The 19,298-nt window shown below is 43.0% G+C and overlaps 1 protein-coding gene across 1 annotated transcript in view; it reads left to right on the plus strand.

The window, feature by feature from the left end:
* Positions 1-19,298, plus strand: part of sdccag8 (SHH signaling and ciliogenesis regulator sdccag8) — a gene marked incomplete at its 5' end in the record, with an annotated part of 166,341 nt that overhangs the window by 115,409 nt on the left and 31,634 nt on the right. The window contains one exon of the mRNA XM_084322006.1: positions 3,262-3,393. Within this exon, the coding sequence (XP_084178132.1) occupies positions 3,262-3,393 (132 nt within the window). The remainder of the gene's footprint in view (positions 1-3,261; positions 3,394-19,298) is intronic.

The raw sequence follows: 19,298 nt of genomic DNA on the forward strand, positions 1-19,298 counted from the left end.
ACACCCATCATGTGCTTGCTTATGGATGAAGGCACAAACACACAACCAAACACAATTATACAAACTCCCATTTGGCTAATACCTGTAGTACACATGTGTGCATTAGCAAATCCATGCATACTGTAGATGTGACACTCAAACACCACGGCACACACACACACACGCACGTGCATACATTTAGCTAACACTTAAAAGGATTGTCCAACATTCTGAACATACTTTACTTCAGAAACAAGTCCAGTCACAGAAGTGAAACACCTTAGTGGGACAGTTGCGATGTTTGGAACCCTTGCCGTGTTTGCTACTTACTAATGCCGCTCCAGCGAGTTCACCACAAACCAATGCAAAGTCAATGGAGTCAAGCTCCTGTCTGTACAATCTGACTAAAGACAACTAAAATCCACTCCACAGTGCACACAAAGTAGACTTCAGTTGTCTTCCCAGTGTGCTGAGAAAGGACTATGTACGGTGCAACATTGCGACAACATTGGTAAGTCACAAATGTCTGAACTGTCCCTTTAATGAACTACAAAGTGAGTAAACGCATTATAGTAGATGTGTGCACGCGTACACACACACACACGCACACACACACACACACACACACACACACACACACACACACAGAGCGGCTACATCTGCTGTCAGTGTGCGTGGAGTAGTTTAGCTCTGTGTTGCTGCAGTGCTGTGAGCCCGGGGCTATTGGAGCTTCTGGAGTCTCATGCCCACTGTAGCAGCTAAAGTCCTGCTGGACAGGCCAGCGTAGGACCAGGGTGATCCAATTACACTGAGAGATGACACACATTCACTCTAGATAGAGAGAGGTGATGCTGTCGGCCTATAGCGTTACTCCATTCACTAAGAACACTTAGCTTTGCTATGCTGTGATACGTCTTCCCATGGTTTTTAACACTTTGATTACCAGCAATGCGCTGCGCCTTGCCCCCCGTTGAATGCCACCACCCACTTCAATGATAGCGCTCTAAACGCATAATCTATGTCTTAAATTATGGCTATGTGTCTAATCTGCCCGTCGCTTATCAATGACTTGTTTGCAGTCAACGTTGTCGAAACGGATTGTTTTTTAATCGGTTCATTTCCGTTTTATAGCATTTTGAAAAGCCCTCGTTTTCTTGAAAGTTTCAGGAAAATATAACTTTTCCGTGATAAACGGCATTTACTGGAATATTCTGGAATACACAAAAAACATTGTCATTTTTCGGCCTATTTATGAATCGTTTTCAAATAAACGCTAGATTATCGATAGTATATGTGTACTTATGCACGCTAGAGAAGCGATCTGAAAAATCGATTCTCTCATTTCCTGATCAACGCACACACACACACACACACACACACACACACACACACACACACACACACACACACACATCACACATGGGGCAAACGCTGATATATAGGTGAATATGTATTTGCCGGAAAAGTAAAGTGAGGAAACTGGACCCCCCCCCCTACCAGTCTAATCCAATGGGGTGCAGTTACACAGGGAGATACGATAGGGGGCGGTATTTTCCCAATGGAGCTCAGAGAGAGTTTGGAGCACTAGCGTGAGGCTCGATTGATGAAATATGAATTCAAACCGCTAATAAAAAAAAAAAAAAACACGCACTATATAGCGTTGCTGGCATTCAACTGGCGGCATGAACTAACGACAAAGTGTCCGTGGCACTCAAAGTGTTAAGCTACTAAAGTAAAACAGGAGTTTTAGTGCTGTTGTACTACTAACGTTACTGTGATAAGTAGGGATGTCCGATATTATCGGCCTACCGATATTATCGGCCGTTATCGGCATTCAAATGTGATATCGGAAAATATCGGTATCGGTTTTCAAAAAAGAACAAATTCAGATTTTATTTATTGTCAAAAGTATGCATAATGTTGTGTTAATTCCACAACAAGAGATATGTAATGTTAATTACCTGAAATTATTCCATTTTTGGGGGGGGGCCCTGCATATATCGGTATCGGTTGATATCGGTATCGGAAATTAAGAGTTGGACAATATCGGTATATCGGTATCGGTAAAAAAGCCAATATCGAGCATCTATAGTATTCTTTCCATGAGATTCAAGGTGCTGTCTTGCAGTTGTACTAATGTTATGTCAACGACATCAACGACATGCCTTGATGTCAAACTAATGCTTGACGTTGATGTAACCTAATGCTTGACGTTGATGTAACCTAATGCATAACATGAAGTCAACCTAATGCTTGACGTTGATGTAACCTAATGCTTGACGTTGATGTAACCTAATGCTTGACGTTGATGTAACCTAATGCTTGACGTTGATGTAACCTAATGCTTGACGTTGATGTAACCTAATGCTTGACGTTGATGTAACCTAATGCTTGATGTTGATGTAACCTAATGCTTGATGTTGATGTAACCTAATGCTTGACGTTGATGTAACCTAATGCTTGACGTTGATGTAACCTAATGCATAACATGAAGTCAACCTAATGCTTGACGTTGATGTAACCTAATGCTTGACGTTGATGTAACCTAATGCTTGACGTTGATGTAACCTAATGCTTGACGTTGATGTAACCTAATGCTTGACGTTGATGTAACCTAATGCTTGACGTTGATGTAACCTAATGCTTGACGTTGATGTAACCTAATGCTTGACGTTGATGTAACCTAATGCTTGACGTTGATGTAACCTAATGCTTGACGTTGATGTAACCTAATGCTTGACGTTGTTGTAACCTAATGCTTGATGTTGATGTAACCTAATGCTTGGCGTTGATGTAACCTAATGCTTGACGTTGATGTAACCTAATGCATAACATGATGTCAACCTAATGCATAACATGATGTCAACCTAATGCATAACATGATGTCAATCTAATGCATAACATGATGTCAACCTAATGCATAACATGATGTCAATCTAATGCATAACATGATGTCAACTTAATGCTTGATGTTGATGTCAACCTAATGCATAACATGATGTCAACCTAATGCTTGATGTTGATGTCAACCTAATGCATAACATGATGTCAACCTAATGCTTGACGTTGATGTCAACCTAATGCATAACATGATGTCAACCTAATGCTTGACGTTGATGTAACCTAATGCTAATCAATATTAGATCAGTCCTCCTGGATTGTTCATTAAAATATAGAAATATCAAAAATCAGTTGAAGCATCCTTGGTAACTGTGTGTGTGTGTGTCTGTGTGTCTGTGTGTGTTTGTGTGTGTGTGTGTGTGTGTGTGTGTGTGTGTGTAGGAGTGAGCTGGAGCAGCTGTCCTTGGAGAAGCGCCACCTAGAGGCCACAGCGGAGAGGCTGAGAGCTCGCTGTGACGACATGGAGGAGCAGTGTGTCCAGCACGGCCGCATGCACAAGCGCATGAAGGACAGGTACACACACGTCCACGCACTCACACAGACTCCAGGGTTTCTTTAATGTAGAAAACAACTTTGCTTTGTCCGCAGTACTTCAGTGCTACTTTATTTTTTTGTATCCACTTACTTTATTTTTTTGTATCCACTTTTTTCTCCCCATTTTCTATTTTACTCCCATCCCAATTTCGTATATTTCCAATTCTTCCCTCCCCTGTCTTGATCGTTGCTAGACTATGCCTCCCACAGGTCGGTTGTAGTGAGGACAGAAGCCTTGCATCACGTGTCCCCCTCCGGTACACGAGGAGGCAGCCTGTCGCATCTTTTCGCCACAGCAGCTCGAACTCTCAGTGGCGAGGAGTAACGCGTGGGAGGCTCACGCTGCCCCCGATACTTCCTGCTTCCGTCACACCGGCGTCACCAAACCGACCTGTAGGAGTCGCTGTCCACAACATCAAATCCCCACCCACCGGCTTTCCCACCCTCTAACACTTGCCAATTGTGTTAGTATGCTCGAACCCAGCGTCTCCTGCGTTAGAGGCGAGCGTCTTGCCCACTGTGCCAATCAGCCGCCCTTCAGTGCTACTTTTTAACTGCTCATTCTCTGGCTGCTACAGTAGCTCAGGACTGTGGGTTTGCTTTCAGTAAACATCATGGGCTACTTGCTAAAAGAATGATCCTTCTACCGCTGGGTATCGCCATCTGCTAAATACCTCAAAGGAGATGGAAATGAAAGTATGAACAATTATTTTGACCATTCCAAGGTCTGTATGGAAAAATGCAAATGTATAAACGGAAAACACTAATGAGAAGGCAACCCTAATAGAATCTGTGTAAACTGTGTACTGTATCATTTAATTTGCAGTGATATATACAGTAATAATAATAAAAAATATATTGTGTGAAAAGTGATGTCTGAGAAAACATGGAAAAGAACACACTTTATACACACAATGATGTGCACTCTAATGAATGCACTTACGCACAGTCAGAGACGTACAGTACACACACACACACACACACACAGTACACACACACACACACACACACACACACACACTCATATTTGCTGTATAAATATGGTCCCTTTAAAAAGCTATATTAAAACAACAGCAGAGTGAATATAGAACATTGTTTTCTGCAGTTATTAGCCAGGCCTAACTGACTCATCATTAACACATTGAGTGCCAACGACGAGATTAGTCGCCTTTTTCTCGTTTTTGCTTTTATTAGCAATATCCATTCATGTTTCATCCATCCAGCCTGACGTTATCATTGGGAATGGGTCTGAGCTCGAAAAGGGCAAATACCGCCGCCTATCGTCTCCCGGATGGTATGGCACATCATTGGATTGGATTGGGTGGGTATGTGCATCAGAAAAAAAGTTGTTGAGCCAGGGGGCTGCATTTACGACGCTGTCGCTATGGTTGTGATGCGAGGGCATCAGAAGCTGGAATGATGTGCCCACTAACGTCTGTGGCAGGGAAACATTGATGCCACTTGAGAGAAAGAGTCTAGAAAACAATCTCTGCAGTGTATTAGCAGAATGTCATGGTTTATATAATCTTATATAGCACATACTGTTCCAGGCTTGTAGTTACTTCCATCTTCGACTCACGTTGTTTCGGGGCCCTCCAACATGAGTCTGACTCAGTCAGAGGGTCTGTGTGTGTGTGTGTGTGTGTGTGTGTGTGTGTGTGTGTGTGTGTGTGTGTGTGTGTGTGTGTGTGTGTGTGTGTGTGTGTGTGTGTGTGTGTGTGTGTGTGTGTGTGTGTGTGTGTGTGTGTGTGTGTGTGTGTGTGTGTGTGTGTGTGTGTGTGTGTGTGTGTGTGGTGTGTGTGTGTCTGCAGGGGGCGCCTGGCATCCAGCCTGGCAGTGCCAACGTGGTGGGCGAGGGTGTGTGGGCGTCGACGCCCCCCCCCCCCCCCCCCCCTGCGAGACTGCTACCTCTGTGCCCCCCCCCCCCCCCCCCCCCCCCACACACACTACCACACACACACACACACACATACATACATACACATCTCCCTCAATATTGTGCACATTTGCCATACTACCCAGCTTTACACACTCACACTCACACACACACCACCCCATCCCTGACACTACATATTGTCTGCCACCCACTGGTGCTAACCTGTCGACAGAGACACTGCCAAAAAAACTATGTTTACCGAGTCACAGCTGTCCCGTGTGTGTGTGTGTGTGTGAAGGGGGGGGGGGGAAACCAAGTACTGTAAGTCGTCCATGAGTGTAAAATATGAATATTCTGTATGTTTACACCCATAATGTTATTGTTGCCAGGCCTCCAAACTAACTTTTTTCACCCACCGCCCCAAAACCATTTACATGATCATGTCTCAGATATATTTAATATTACTGAATATGCTCGTTATTATCCGGGAAAAGCATTTATGTTATGAGCTCCATTGGCGTAGCGCGCTCCGCAGAGGCACAGCCATCTGTTCGCCGTCTAAAACTACCTGTAGGACTGCTTTCAAAAACTACCTGTAGGACTGCTTTCAAAAACTACCTGTAGGACTGATTTAAAAAACTACCTGTAGGACTGCTTTCAAAAACGACCTGTAGGACTGCTTTCAAAAACTACCTGTAGGACTGCTTTCAAAAACTACCTGTAGGACTGCTTTCAAAAACTACCTGTAGGACTGTGGAAAGTTGTCTACTGTAAGTACAGTTACTTTTTTATAATATACATTTCTCCGCCATCAGATTGCAATGCCGTTTTTTGCTAGCCGTTCACAGAAAGGTAGAGAAACGAACTGCGTTCTGTTTTATGGCAATACATTTCAGGTTTGTGGGAGATAATCCTGAAAAATGTGAGAAATAAAAAAAGTCAATCCAGAAGTCAGATGATTGACAGGGGCTGGCAAGAACATGCAAATGGACCTTGTAGAAGTGGAGCAATCTTCCATTTACTTTCGTATGTATTTTTAGGCAAATTTTCTGAAAATATGGCTAGGGTTTAAGAGGCAAACCCACATTGTATAAACCACACCCACTTCCGGTCTTCATTCAGAATACAGATAATTTAGTTGGTTGAACAGATACATGTACAGATTCACTCTCAAAAACTCTGCTACAAGGACTTTCAAAACGTTTATATAATCCCGGTGCTTAGTGTTGTGTCAGTGTGAAAGGACAATGTACTGTACGTTAACTTTATGCTTACTGAGGGAGCATTGCACAGCCTGCTCTTATGGTCTACCAGTAAAGTGTCAATGTGTGATAGAGTGGAGATTCATACCTGGCGACAGTGGCTCAGGAGGTAGAGCGGTCGGCTGGTAGTCGGACGGTTCCCGGTTCGATTCCCGCTCCTCCCGAGCAGTGTGTCGATGTGTCCTTGAGCAAGACACTTAACCCGTAATTGCTCCCGATGAGCAGGTTGCATGGTTGCCTCCGCCAGCGGTGTGTGAATGTGTGAGTGAATGGATGAATCTGAGGAACAAAATTGTAAAGCACTTTGGATAAAAGCTACTATATAAATGCAGTCCATTTACCATTTACCTGGTCTAGTCCATTAGCAAACGCAACTCTTATAACTATAAAATAGATTGCTTATGGCAGCAGATTCAGATTGTCAATATTGGGCCTGCCCAATCAGAAGATTTCCTTTTTATTAATGTGTTCATTAAATACGAGTTAAAGCTGGATCATCCAATAAATAACAGTCAATTCATTACTGCTTCAATTATATTATCTTTAACTATGTGACCAATACAAATAAAACACTTCTTGTTCCTTGCTTCTTGTTTACCATATGATGATGGTAGGAGCAGTCCCTCCTCTGTCATTCAACCTAAAGTTAGTTGCACAGAGGAACAGAAGCCTACCTCCTGGCTGCTTTTAATGTAGGTTAAGGTTAGATCATGGCGAAAAACAAAGTAGTTTGCTTAGGTTTGTCACAATGACCCAGAGGCATTTTCAATAAATGTATCCTCGTCACTCGGTCGAGCTCCAGCTCTGTCACTCAATGACTTTTCCTAAAAGTACCCCGTTTTATCTGGCACGGTTTCTGAAATTTCAAAATTACTTCAGGAAAATGTAATTGGAACGTTATTCCACATATGGGCCGTTGGAACAGACGAAAGTCACAGCACTTTGAGAGCGTCTAGCGCAGGGGTGGCCAACCCGTGGCTCGCGAGCCGCATGTGGCTCTTTGCCCGTCAATGTGTGGCTCTTTCATCAAAAAAAAGAAAAAGAATATTATAATATTCTTTTTTAGATCTTTTTTTTTTTTATGTTACTCAAACCTACATTTCATTGTGGTAAACCTCATATTTTTATATTCAGAGGTAATTATATAGTTTACACTGTTTATTTTTCTCATATTTCTCATATAAGCTGTCGGGTCATCTGACCCGTTCCTGGCGGGAATTAGTGGCATTTTCTCCATGGCTGTGCTAGTGTTAACCCACACACCTGATCCTCAACAAGTGTTAAGTAGTTAACGAGATGTACTGCCAGCACCCAGTTCTCAGTTGGCTGTGGAAGATGCAGAACATGGACACTGAAGTACTCAATGACATATTTCCAATCTCCTATAATATATTGTATTATATTATGCCCTCATCACCCTACCCATGACGAGCAGAAAGACTCTTTTCAGCTGTCAATCGGCATAATCTGTCATCTGGGCACCAGACAGTGGCAACATACAGACTGAACTCTGCTCTCGAGCGTGTCTGGATAAACGTCATGATATTCTCTTGAGTAAAGACCGACTGGATCGTCTCAAACCTCGCCCTCTTTTCTGGATCCTCCAATCACAACTGTTGCTTCCCTCTGACAGACAAAAAGAGGGCGGTTTTTAGATAAGTCAATTCATGTGTTCAAAGCCCCATCATCCCTGGCTGTTACAATTTCTGACTGTAGTACTGCTATTTCAATATAATTTCTGACTGTAGTACTGCTATTTCAATATTGTTGTTTATTAGGTAATGTATAGTTTTTGTCTGGTGTACAATTGGATTTAGTGTTGTCACGATACTGGAATTTCGAACTTCGATACGATACCTTGAAAAGTATCGATATTCGATACCATTTTCATTACCACAGGGAAAAAGGTTCAATCTTAAAATGTAAAAAAAAATATATATATATATATATAAACTAAAAGGAGAAAACCTTCAAAGGAAAGAAGGGACCGCACACTCCACAGGACTCGTTTTTGCTTATTTATTGTTTGCACAACGCGTTTCGCTGTCGCTTCCTCAGGTGCTATAGCAAACAATAAATAAGCAAAAACGAGTCCTGTGGAGTGTGCGGTCCCTTCTTTCCTTTGAAGGTTTTCTCCTTTTAGTTTATTTATCTCTCTTGCGCTGACCTGCACCTCCAGTCGGGGTCCAACCAGATGTGCACGAGTCCTATCTAGTTTAATATATATATATATATATATATTTTTTTTTTTAAATAAATGTTGCTTTTGTTGCTGGTTGATTCTCCTCAGCTTCTCTCTGGTACTATAAGAGAAGATAAATATAACACTTTTAAAACCTTTTGTTTATCTTTAGATCACACATTTAAAAATAACTAAATGATATAATTTTAGAAATTAAGTAAACACTGTAATCTGTGTTGCATGTACCTGACAAACTGAACTGTTTGTATTACAGTCATATTCCAATTTAACTGAATGCACATGTGTGTGTGTGTGTGTGTGTGTGTGTGTGTGTGTGTGTGTGTGTGTGTGTGTGTGTGTGTGTGTGTGTGTGTGTGTGTGTGTGTGTGTGGACTACTGTACTATTACAGGTATTGAAATAAACAATGAAACTTCCTTATACAATTTATTTTAATTTTTTTTATGAATAATTAAATATCGATATTGCGGGAAATGAGTATTGAACCTGTTTTAAATATTCAGAATCGATATGTATCGAAAAATCGATATTTTTGACAACACTAATTGGATGTTAATGCTGCCGCTGCCGCTCCTGCCAGCTGTATGTGTGTGAGGTTTATGTGGTGACAGTGCCAAGCTATACCAAGCACAGGGCCTGCACCAGCTACGCATATGTTCTCTCCTAAGTTAGGGTCTACTACAGTAAGTCAACACTAGAGGCTACTCAAATTGATTACTTAGGGCACAACCTAACTAGCTAGTCCGGGTGTAAAGTAATTACTAAGCCGAGTGGCCAATCAACGATCAAAGAGTGTGAGTTCCATCGTCATGGTTACGGCGCACATTTGCCTGCTGTGCTGGCATGAGCCCTTTGCGTAACGTTACCTCCGATGATGTAGGATTAGACTGCGGTGCAGTTTCAGGCAAATATAGTTGTAATGGCCTATTTTGGCTATTGTATGCTTTTCAGGACCTATTAGTATGATTTTCAGCAGGTGCTTTTGGCCACAGGTCCAGATCATAATGTTGACGTCCTGCTGTGCAGACTTTGAACTGGCATCATGTATGTGGTATGACCGTCGGCGATGAAGAATTGTTTGCAAATCACTTCATTTAAATATCAGTTTTTTTTATGCAGTTATGACCAGCTCTCAATATAGGTTTTCTGAACAACAGCAGCAGGCCACAGGCTCAGCAACAATACAAGGCTTTACTCTTATCGTCCCTGAAGCTCCCAAATTACAAATCTGAGCGTTCAAAGTAAAGATTTTTTTTTACGGCCCCAAGACGGCATTAATTTCGAGCTCTGGCGCATTTGTGTGTATTTGTATGTGTCTGTGTGTGTGTGTCTGTGTCTGTATCTGGTACGTGTGTGTTTTTTAGGGTGCTTACGGCACATTCTCCGGAGATTTCGGAAGAGTAGGGGTTGCGATTGCCAAACTGTGGGGATTGGCTGGGAAGTTGGCTTTTAAGCTCCTTCTCCCCATCTCTCTCTCTCTCTCTCTCTCTCTCTCTCTCTCTCTCGCTCTCTCTCTCTCTCTCTCTCTCTCTCTTTTTCTCTTTTTCTCTTTCTCTCTCTCTCTCTCTCTCTCTCTCTCTCTCTCTCTCTCTCTCTCTCTCTCTCTCTCTCTCTCTCTCTCTCTCTCTCTCTCTCTCACTCTTGGCATTTGCTAAAAAAAAATTATTCTGTCTTTGACACTTATTGTGGAGTCCTCCAGCTAGTCGGGGGTGGGGGTTCTACATGTGTGGAGTCCTCCAGCTAGTCGGGGGTGGGGGTTCTACATGTGTGGAGTCCTCCAGCTAGTCGGGGGTGGGGGTTCTACATGTGTGGAGTCCTCCAGCTAGTCGGGGGTGGGGGTTCTACATGTGTGGAGTCCTCCAGCTAGTCGGGGGTGGGGGTTCTACATGTGTGGAGTCCTCCAGCTAGTCGGGGGTGGGGGTTCTACATGTGTGGAGTCCTCCAGCTAGTCGGGGGTGGGGGTTCTACATGTGTGGAGTCCTCCAGCTAGTCGGGGGTGGGGGTTCTACATGTGTGGAGTCCTCCAGCTAGTCGGGGGTGGGGGTTCTACATGTGTGGAGTCCTCCAGCTAGTCGGGGGTGGGGGTTCTACATGTGTGGAGTCCTCCAGCTAGTCGGGGGTGGGGGTTCTACATGTGTGGAGTCCTCCAGCTAGTCGGGGGTGGGGGTTCTACATGTGTGGAGTCCTCCAGCTAGTCGGGGGTGGGGGTTCTACATGTGTGGAGTCCTCCAGCTAGTCGGGGGTGGGGGTTCTACATGTGTGGAGTCCTCCAGCTAGTCGGGTGGTGGTGGTTCTACACTTATTGTGGAGTCCTCCAGCTAGTCGGGGGTGGGGGTTCTACATGTGTGGAGTCCTCCAGCTAGTCGGGGGTGGGGGTTCTACATGTGTGGAGTCCTCCAGCTAGTCGGGGTGGGGGTTCTATATGCAGGCTAGTCGGTGAGTCTCAACACTGCCATACCAATCACTTGACCACTTTTATCTTTCTTACATTTTCAGAAAATGTTATATAACCCACCATTTTGTGGAAAGCAAGTGACTCAAATGAAAAAAACACTAAATAATTACCGTACTTTTCGCACTATAAGCCGCACCTGACTATAAGCCGCAGCAGCTAAATTGAATGATGTGTACATATATAATCCGCACTGGACTATAAGCCGCAGGTGTTTTAATGTTTAATTACCATATGTAATTAGCATTGGGACACAATACTGTCGGACAAATAACAAGAATTAACTCATTTACAAGTTGTATTAAGTTTAGCAAATAAGGGAACAGATAAATAACATTTCAATGCAGTCAAAAAAGCAATATTTAGATTTTTACATTTTCGGGTTTGGTCACGTCGAGTCACATATAAGCCGCACCGTTATATAAGCCGCAGGGTCGAAAAATGGGGGAAAAAGCTGCGGCTTATAGTCCGAAAAGTACGATTAAATGATAAAAATGTGTTGTTAAATATCAGGTCGTAAAATTGTTGCTTTTTTATTTGATGGAATTATCTTTACTTTAGAAATACTGAGCAATGGACACAAGGTAACAATGTTTATGAGAACGGACAAATGGCTTTTTTTTTTATGAATGTCTTCATATATTTTTTGGGGATATATGGTGTATTGGAGTTTATAGTGGGGAGCGGTAAGGAACATGGGGTGGAGAGATGACATACAATATGTCACAATAAGTCTGACTCAAACCTTCAAGGATGAATATATATAAGAAATACACCTCGGTCCACATAGCAGTTCTATTTGTGTCTGCAACGCTCAGGATCAACTGTTTGATTTAATCTAAGACTTTGTCATATTTGTTCCCTGCCAGCTCAAGCACGGCATGAAAAACATTGACCATAGACGTACAATAAACTACGCTGCATCACAATTACGTTTTTCTCTCATAATGTATAAATGGCGGAAAGAAGGAAAGCTGTACCCAGTTACAAGCAGTCCTTTAGATTGTGTGTGTGTGTGTGTGTGTATGTACGTGTGTGTGTGTGTGTGTGTGTGTGTGTGTGTGTGTGTGTGTGTGTGTGTGTGTGTGTGTGTGTGCGCGCGCGCGTGCGTGTGCGTCAATCATTTGAGATGTGGTATCTTGCACATTTTCAACTGTATTTTCAGAGTCCTCACGTGTTTAGGAGTGTGTGTGTGTGTGTGTGTGTGTGTGTGTGTGTGTGTGTGTGTGTGTGTGTGTGGGAGGAGGGTCCTCGTGGGCCCATTGGCTCAGTGGGCGCCCCCTCGCCCTGGCGCTCGGGGGTTAAGGTGTACGTGTTAACAAGCTGGTGCAGGCGGCTCCATATCCAGCGCCCCGCCCCGCCCCGACAGCCTCTCCATCGGCCCGCAATCTGTGCCGCGAAGAGCGGCAGCAGCACGCCGCGCACACAACACTTGGAAAATCAGCTTGATTTATTTTTACACCGAGCGAGTCGAATGCCAAACTACACAGGGGTTTTTAGCGCGCAATGTTTTTTTTATTTATTTTTTTTGTCACTTATTTATTTATTTTCGCTATTTCTGTGTTTTTTTGCCCGGAGATGAAGGGATGGGAGGAGAGGAGGAGGAGGAGGAGGAGAGAGAGAGGTTAGAAAAGAGGAGACCAAGCCAGTTACTGTAAATTATAGATTACAGTAGGGATTAAAACAACATGATCATGTGGTGTTCCTCATCCAGCTCAACACATGACATTTGTTTTGCAATCATCTGTATAATAATTGTATATAATAAATACAATAGTTTAATTATTATAATTTTTTTAATAGACTATAATAATAATGTTTTAGACTTATATATTTATTGCAATTTCTTCAGTTTTTCAAACATAGAACAGTGGACTTTCCTTTTGAGAGTAATTCTGTATAACTTTTAACACCTGTTGTGTTTTATTTAGTTATAAATAAAATAATTCTGAGACTCAGGTAGCTGAGATGAAGGAACACTGATCTGAGAACTTGTGTTGTTTGTGAGAGAAGTATATATATATATATATATATATATATATATATATATATATATATATATATATATATATATATATATATATATTCTAATCAGATTACAGATGATTCACTTTGTATTCCTATCTTTTTTATTTTTAGTAAGTAAGGGTGTATGTAAGTGCTGAGATTGTTTGTTTTCGTTTTTTTCTCATCCATATCCAATGACACTCGTTTAATACAAATTATCTGTGTTGTTTTATCCTCAGTGACGTCCACCAGATCCATCATAATATTTTTGCAAATGCAATGTGGTGTGGAGTCAGAGGAACAAGAGCCAAGTTGGTTCGTTTTCTCTTGTGTTAACAGTAATTGGGCCATGTGGTAATATTCTGACCGAAAAAAGGAAAGAGGAATTTATGTCATTGGCACGGCGGCTGAATCAGTGTCAGTGAATAAGGGAAGAATATATTCACGCTCTCTGTGTTCATAGAATGCTATTTACATGAAGTGCATGTTGAGGCATTTTACTGTATTTGCGCTTTTAGTATATTATAAGTGTATCTGCATAATTGTTATGCTATAATCACATCAGAAAAATAACATTATAATACATCATGAATCGGGTATGACTGTTAGCTGTACGTTTGCCACAAAATGTATTCAACCCCTGACAGTTTTCAAACAATTGTGTATATAGCATAATATCATGTTCTCATATAATGATCATGATTCATAATAACGGTGTGCTTATATATTATAGAATGCTCTATAATGACACCGCAAGAATTACCTTCAGTTTTATAACGATGCACTTTTTAGTATGAAAGAAACAAAAACAAAACAAAAAGTCCCTGCTGTCTTACAAGAGGTGTGACTTAACTCTCAATGGCCAGGAATCCTTTGTCAGGGAAACATATCAAGGACGACTACAAGCCAGAAAGCCATATAAAACTTGATGCCTGACAAAATTGTAGTTATTTGACAACAATAGGACAGCTTTAAAAAGCATTTGTGCTTTTAAAAAAATATTTACATTTGTGCTTTAAAAAAAAATATGTACCTTACACTTGAGCAAGCCAGGATAACATTTAGATACCAGGTTCTTCAGATTGTTTTGGGGTATACCTACAGTACTCCAGCCTGCCGTTGACCCACATTTGGGGGGAACCCACATTAAACTGGATACAACTAGGCGTTCTGATCTTGGACAACCAAGAAAACGGGAGCACTCTAAAACCTGGAAGGCTTGACAGCTTTATCCGTGTTGTAAGAATGGACTCTAGAATGGAATTAGATGTTGTATAGCTGAAGACTAGGCAGGAGAGCAGATGACTGGACAGCCTGGACCAGGCAGCTTGAAAGATGACAAGAGAGGAGTTTGGAGTTTGTAACGTTCCTCTCCTCCTGACACACTTGTTTCAGTTTCTGCTTCCTTACATACTCCCTTCACATCTTTTCCCTCCATTTTCTCCTTCTCTCATCTATTTTTCCTCTGTCCGCTGCTCTCCTCTTGTCTCCCTCTGTCCTCTCCTCCCTTCTCCCGTCCTCTCCTCCTCTCCTCTACTATCCTCTCCCTCTGTCCCCCTCTCCTCTCCTTCCTGATCCGCTCCTCCTCTCATCTGCTTTCTATACTAAATACTGTACATCTCCTCTTCTCTTCGCTTCTCTTCTCCCCTCTCATTGCATCTCTCCTCGTTCCTCTCCTCTGCCTCCTGTACTAAACACCATACCCTCCTCTCCTCTCTCCTCGTTCCTCTCCTCTACCTTCTGTACTAATCACCATACATACCTCCTCTCACCCCACAGCTGTTTGAAGGCAGCATATACACACACTACACTACACACGCCCGGCCAACATAACACCATCACTCACTTAACCGCAACATTGATGGTAGAGCATGTCCATCAATTGTGTGTGTGTGGGTGTGTGGGTGTGTGGGTGTGTGCGTGTGCGTGTGTGCTTCTCACTCCACAACCCTTTAAGGAGAACTGAAACATATACGCAGATGTGGTGCTAGATCCACAGGCTTCACAGGGCCATATGGCTCCTATGAAGAAAGATGGTGTGGCGGTCTGGAGGATAGGGGGAGGGCCATGTGTGGGTGCTGTGCAAGCAGTTGTTGGAGTGAGTGAGTGTGTGTGTTTGTGGGTGCCTGCGTGTGTGTGTGTGTGCGTGCGCGCGCGTGTGTGTGTGTGTGTGTGTCAGAAGAGAGAGTACCAGGGGCTCCAGGAGATTGTTTAATGGAACAAATGGCCGCGGCGGGCCGGGAAGAAGGAACAGCCTTGCTGCCGCCGCAGGGCAGACACCAGGCCCCCGGCACGAGCTGCTTCATCTGGGCTCCTGCACACACACACACACACACACACACACACACACACACACACACACACACACACACACACCCAACACACAGTGTGCTGCCATGCCCCAGAAGCAAGAAGATGCTCCTCCTTGCTACAAAACTTTTCATTTGCAAATGAAGTTGGCAGATACAGAAAGGTCTTTCATTTGGTGTGTGTGTGTGTGTGTGTGTGTGTGTGTGTGTGTGTGTGTGTGTGTGTGTGTGTGTGTGTGTGTGTGTGTGTGTGTGTGTGTGTGTGTGTGTGTGTGTGTGTGTGTGTGTGTGTGTGTGTGTGTGTGTGTGTGTGTGTGTGTGTGTGTGTGTGTGTGTGTGTGTGTGTGTGTGTGTGTGTGTGTGTGTGTGTGTGTGTGTGTGTGTGTGTGTGTGTGTGTGTGTGTGTGTGTGTGTGTGTGTGTGTGCGTGCGTGCGTGCGTGCGTGCGTGCGTGCGTGCGTGCGTGCGTGCGTGCGTGCGTGCGTGCGTGCGTGCGTGCGTGCGTGCGTGCGTGCGTGCGTGCGTGCGTGCGTGCGTGCGTGCGTGCGTGTGTGTGTGTGTGTACGTGCACACGCGTCTGTATCTGTGATCCTTGAGGGAAGAGAAGAGAAATGGAGATATAGAGAGTAATAGCGGAGAGAGTGATAGAGGAGGGAAAGAGATGGAGAGGAATAGAAGAGAGAGGAAAGAGGAGAGAGATAGAGAGAGAGGAATAGAGGAGGAAAGAGATAGAGGAATAGAAGAGAGAGATAGGAGAGAGAGAGGAATAGAGGAGGGAAAGAGATATAGAGGAATAGAAGAGAGAGATAGGAGAGAGAGAGAGAGGAATAGAGGAGGGAAAGAGATATAGAGGAATAGAAGAGAGAGCTAGGAGAGATGGAGAGAGGAAAAGATGAGAGAGGAGATATAGATCGGAGAGAGAGAGAGAGGAATAGAGGAGGGAAAGAGATAGAGAGGAATATAAGAGAGGAGAGATAGGAATAGAGAAGAGAGATAATAATAATAATCATAATAATAATAACTATTTGTATAGCACTTTTCATACAGAAGTTGCAGTTCAAAGTGCTTCACAGCAGTAAAAAATACAGGCATAAGGTAAATCACAGTGTTTCATAGGCTCAATAGGCTCAATGTTTACAGTTTCATTCAGTAATACAAATAATAAAAATAGTTTAAAATGATTCGGTTAAAAATAGTCAAAAAATTATAAAATAGAACGGACATACAACAGGGTATTTAACATACAACAGAGCAGTGCATCAGTAAGAAGTAAAAAGTGTGATAAAATAGTTCAATTTTGAATTACAACAGAGCAGTGCACAGAACCGACACATGAATTTGATAGGTATTGTCATTTAAATGCCTGAGCAAAGAAATAGGTTTTAAGCTGTCTTTTGAAGCTGTCTAGTGAGTTGGCTTCCCTGATGTTTTGGGGTAGTTTGTTCCATATTTTTGGGGCATAGTTGATAAAGGCTGCATTACCGATCCTTTTTTGACTGTTTCTGGGAGCCTCTAGTAGTCCAGCAGCTGATGACCGCAGTGTTCTTGCTGGCCTGTAATTTATTAGAGTGTTGGTGATGTAGCTAGAAGATGGAGAGAGGAGAGAGAGGAATAGAGAATAGAGGAATAGAGGGGAGGGCGATAGAGGAGAGAGGGGAATAGAGGGGATATAGAGGAATATATGGGAATAGAGAGAGAGGAATAGAGGGGGGTAGGGGAATATAGGAGAGAGGAATAGAGATGAGAGGTAATAGAGGAGAGAGGAATAGAGGAGAGAGAGGGAATAGAAGAGAGAGGAATAGAGGAGAGAGCGGAATAGAGATGAGATGGAATAGAGGAGAGAGGAATAGAGGAATATAGGAGAGAGGGGATAGAGGAGAGAGGAATAGAAGAGGGGAGTAGAGGAGAGGGGGAATAGAGGAGAGATGAATAGAGGAGCTAGGGAATAGAGGAAAGAGGAATAGAGGAGAGAGGGAATATATGAGAGAGGAATAGAGGAGAGAGATATAGAGAGAGAGGAATAGAGATGTCAGAGATAGAGAGAGGAATAGGGGTGATAGAAGATAATAGAGGAGAGATGGAGAGTATAGTGAAAGGAGAACACAGAGCCTACAGCAGTGACACTAGTATTAGACAATTGTAACTTGGAGACTTTTCCCACTGTGTGACAAGTGTCTGGTGAAGAAAGATGCCCAACTAAGAGCCAAACAGTCAAAAGTATACCTTTATTATTGGTGGTGTTTAGATCCCATAGCCGGGAATAATGTTTATACATTTATTCTCAATTTGTAAGTGGTAGGAATGGTTACGATCAGGGTTAAGATGAGGTAAGGTAGGTTTACAACTGACATGTTTTTGAGAAAACTCCATATTGAGAATTGATCAGTAGACTCGATCATGACTGGTTTGGGGGTTGCTGGCCGGCAGAGAGAGATGTAACATTCTTCAGAATGCTTTGATTTCTGATACATTACCCACTCTTGATATGATTTGTTTTATTAACCTGGTATCAGTCTAACATCCCATAGTACCAGTAGCAGCGCTTGTGAAGTTAGAATCAACTGTATTAAATGAATGAATGAATTATTCAGATACCAAGACAGGAGAACACTATAGCCTTCATGTTCTTCATGTCCTCTCTCTCCCTCTCTCCTCTCGATGGCGCTGATGAGTTACGCTCCCTCCCTCCTCATCTCTCTCTCTCTCTCTTCTCTCTCTCTCTCTCTCTCTCTCTCTCTCTCTCTCTCTCTCTCTCTCTCTCTCTCCCTCTCCCTCTCCCTCTCCCTCCCTCTCCCTCTCCCTCTCCCTCTCCCTCTCCCTCTCCCTCTCTCTCTCTCTCTCTCTCTCTCTCCCTCCCTCCCTCTCTCTCTCTCTCTCTCTCTCTCTCTCTCTCTCTCTCTCTCTCTCCACCTCTCTCTCTCTCTCTCTCTCTCTCTCTCTCTCTCTCTCTCTCTCTCTCTCTCTCTCTCTCTCTCTCTCTCTCTCTCTCCCCCCCTCTCCCTCTCCCTCTCCCTCGCCCAGCTGGCCTCTGTAGCCGGGAGCAACCACAGGGGCGGCCTGCTGAAGGAGCATTGTCAGAACTGTGGCTTTACAGCTCTGCTACACACACACACGCACACTCTCTCTCTCTACAGATTTGCGTCTCAGATGTGGGGCAGTTGCCAGAGGCGTGCAAGCTGGAGCACTAACTGAGCGTCACATCAAGCACCCACAGACACTGACACTTCACTGTAACACTCGTAAAAAATAAATAAATAAATAAAATAACTATGAGTTAAATAAAAAAATAACAGATTGCACACAAACACCTGCACTTTTAAAACTCATGACACCGGAGTTTAAAGAGTCTTTAAAATGTTTTACGTGGAGATAGAGGATTTGGAAGTCAAGTAAATGAAAGTATTAAGCAGCAGCGTTCAACTAGGCGCTCTAGTGAGTACAATGTTTTCACAAAGAAATCATCAGGTGCTCTTGGGTCTTGTTCCTGAATTAAAGTATTACTGACATGTGGGTAATGTGTGTCACGTTTCTATTTTGCAGTATTAGGGAAAGAACACAAAAACTAGAAATACCCTGAGAATATTACTTGAACTTTGAAAGGACATCATTTTCATCTCAGTAACTAGTAACTTTACATGGTTCAGATAAATGATGAATAAATTAAGAAGGATATTGTATGGGCGTACAGGTATAATGTCATATAGTAAGTAGTATAATTTCCCTTAAATGGAAACATTGAAGTACAGCGCTAGAGGAAAGTACATAGTTACTTTTCCAG

This window comes from Notolepis coatsorum (assembly GCF_963971535.1).
Source record: "Notolepis coatsorum genome assembly, chromosome: 9".
NCBI lineage: Eukaryota > Metazoa > Chordata > Actinopteri > Aulopiformes > Paralepididae > Notolepis > Notolepis coatsorum.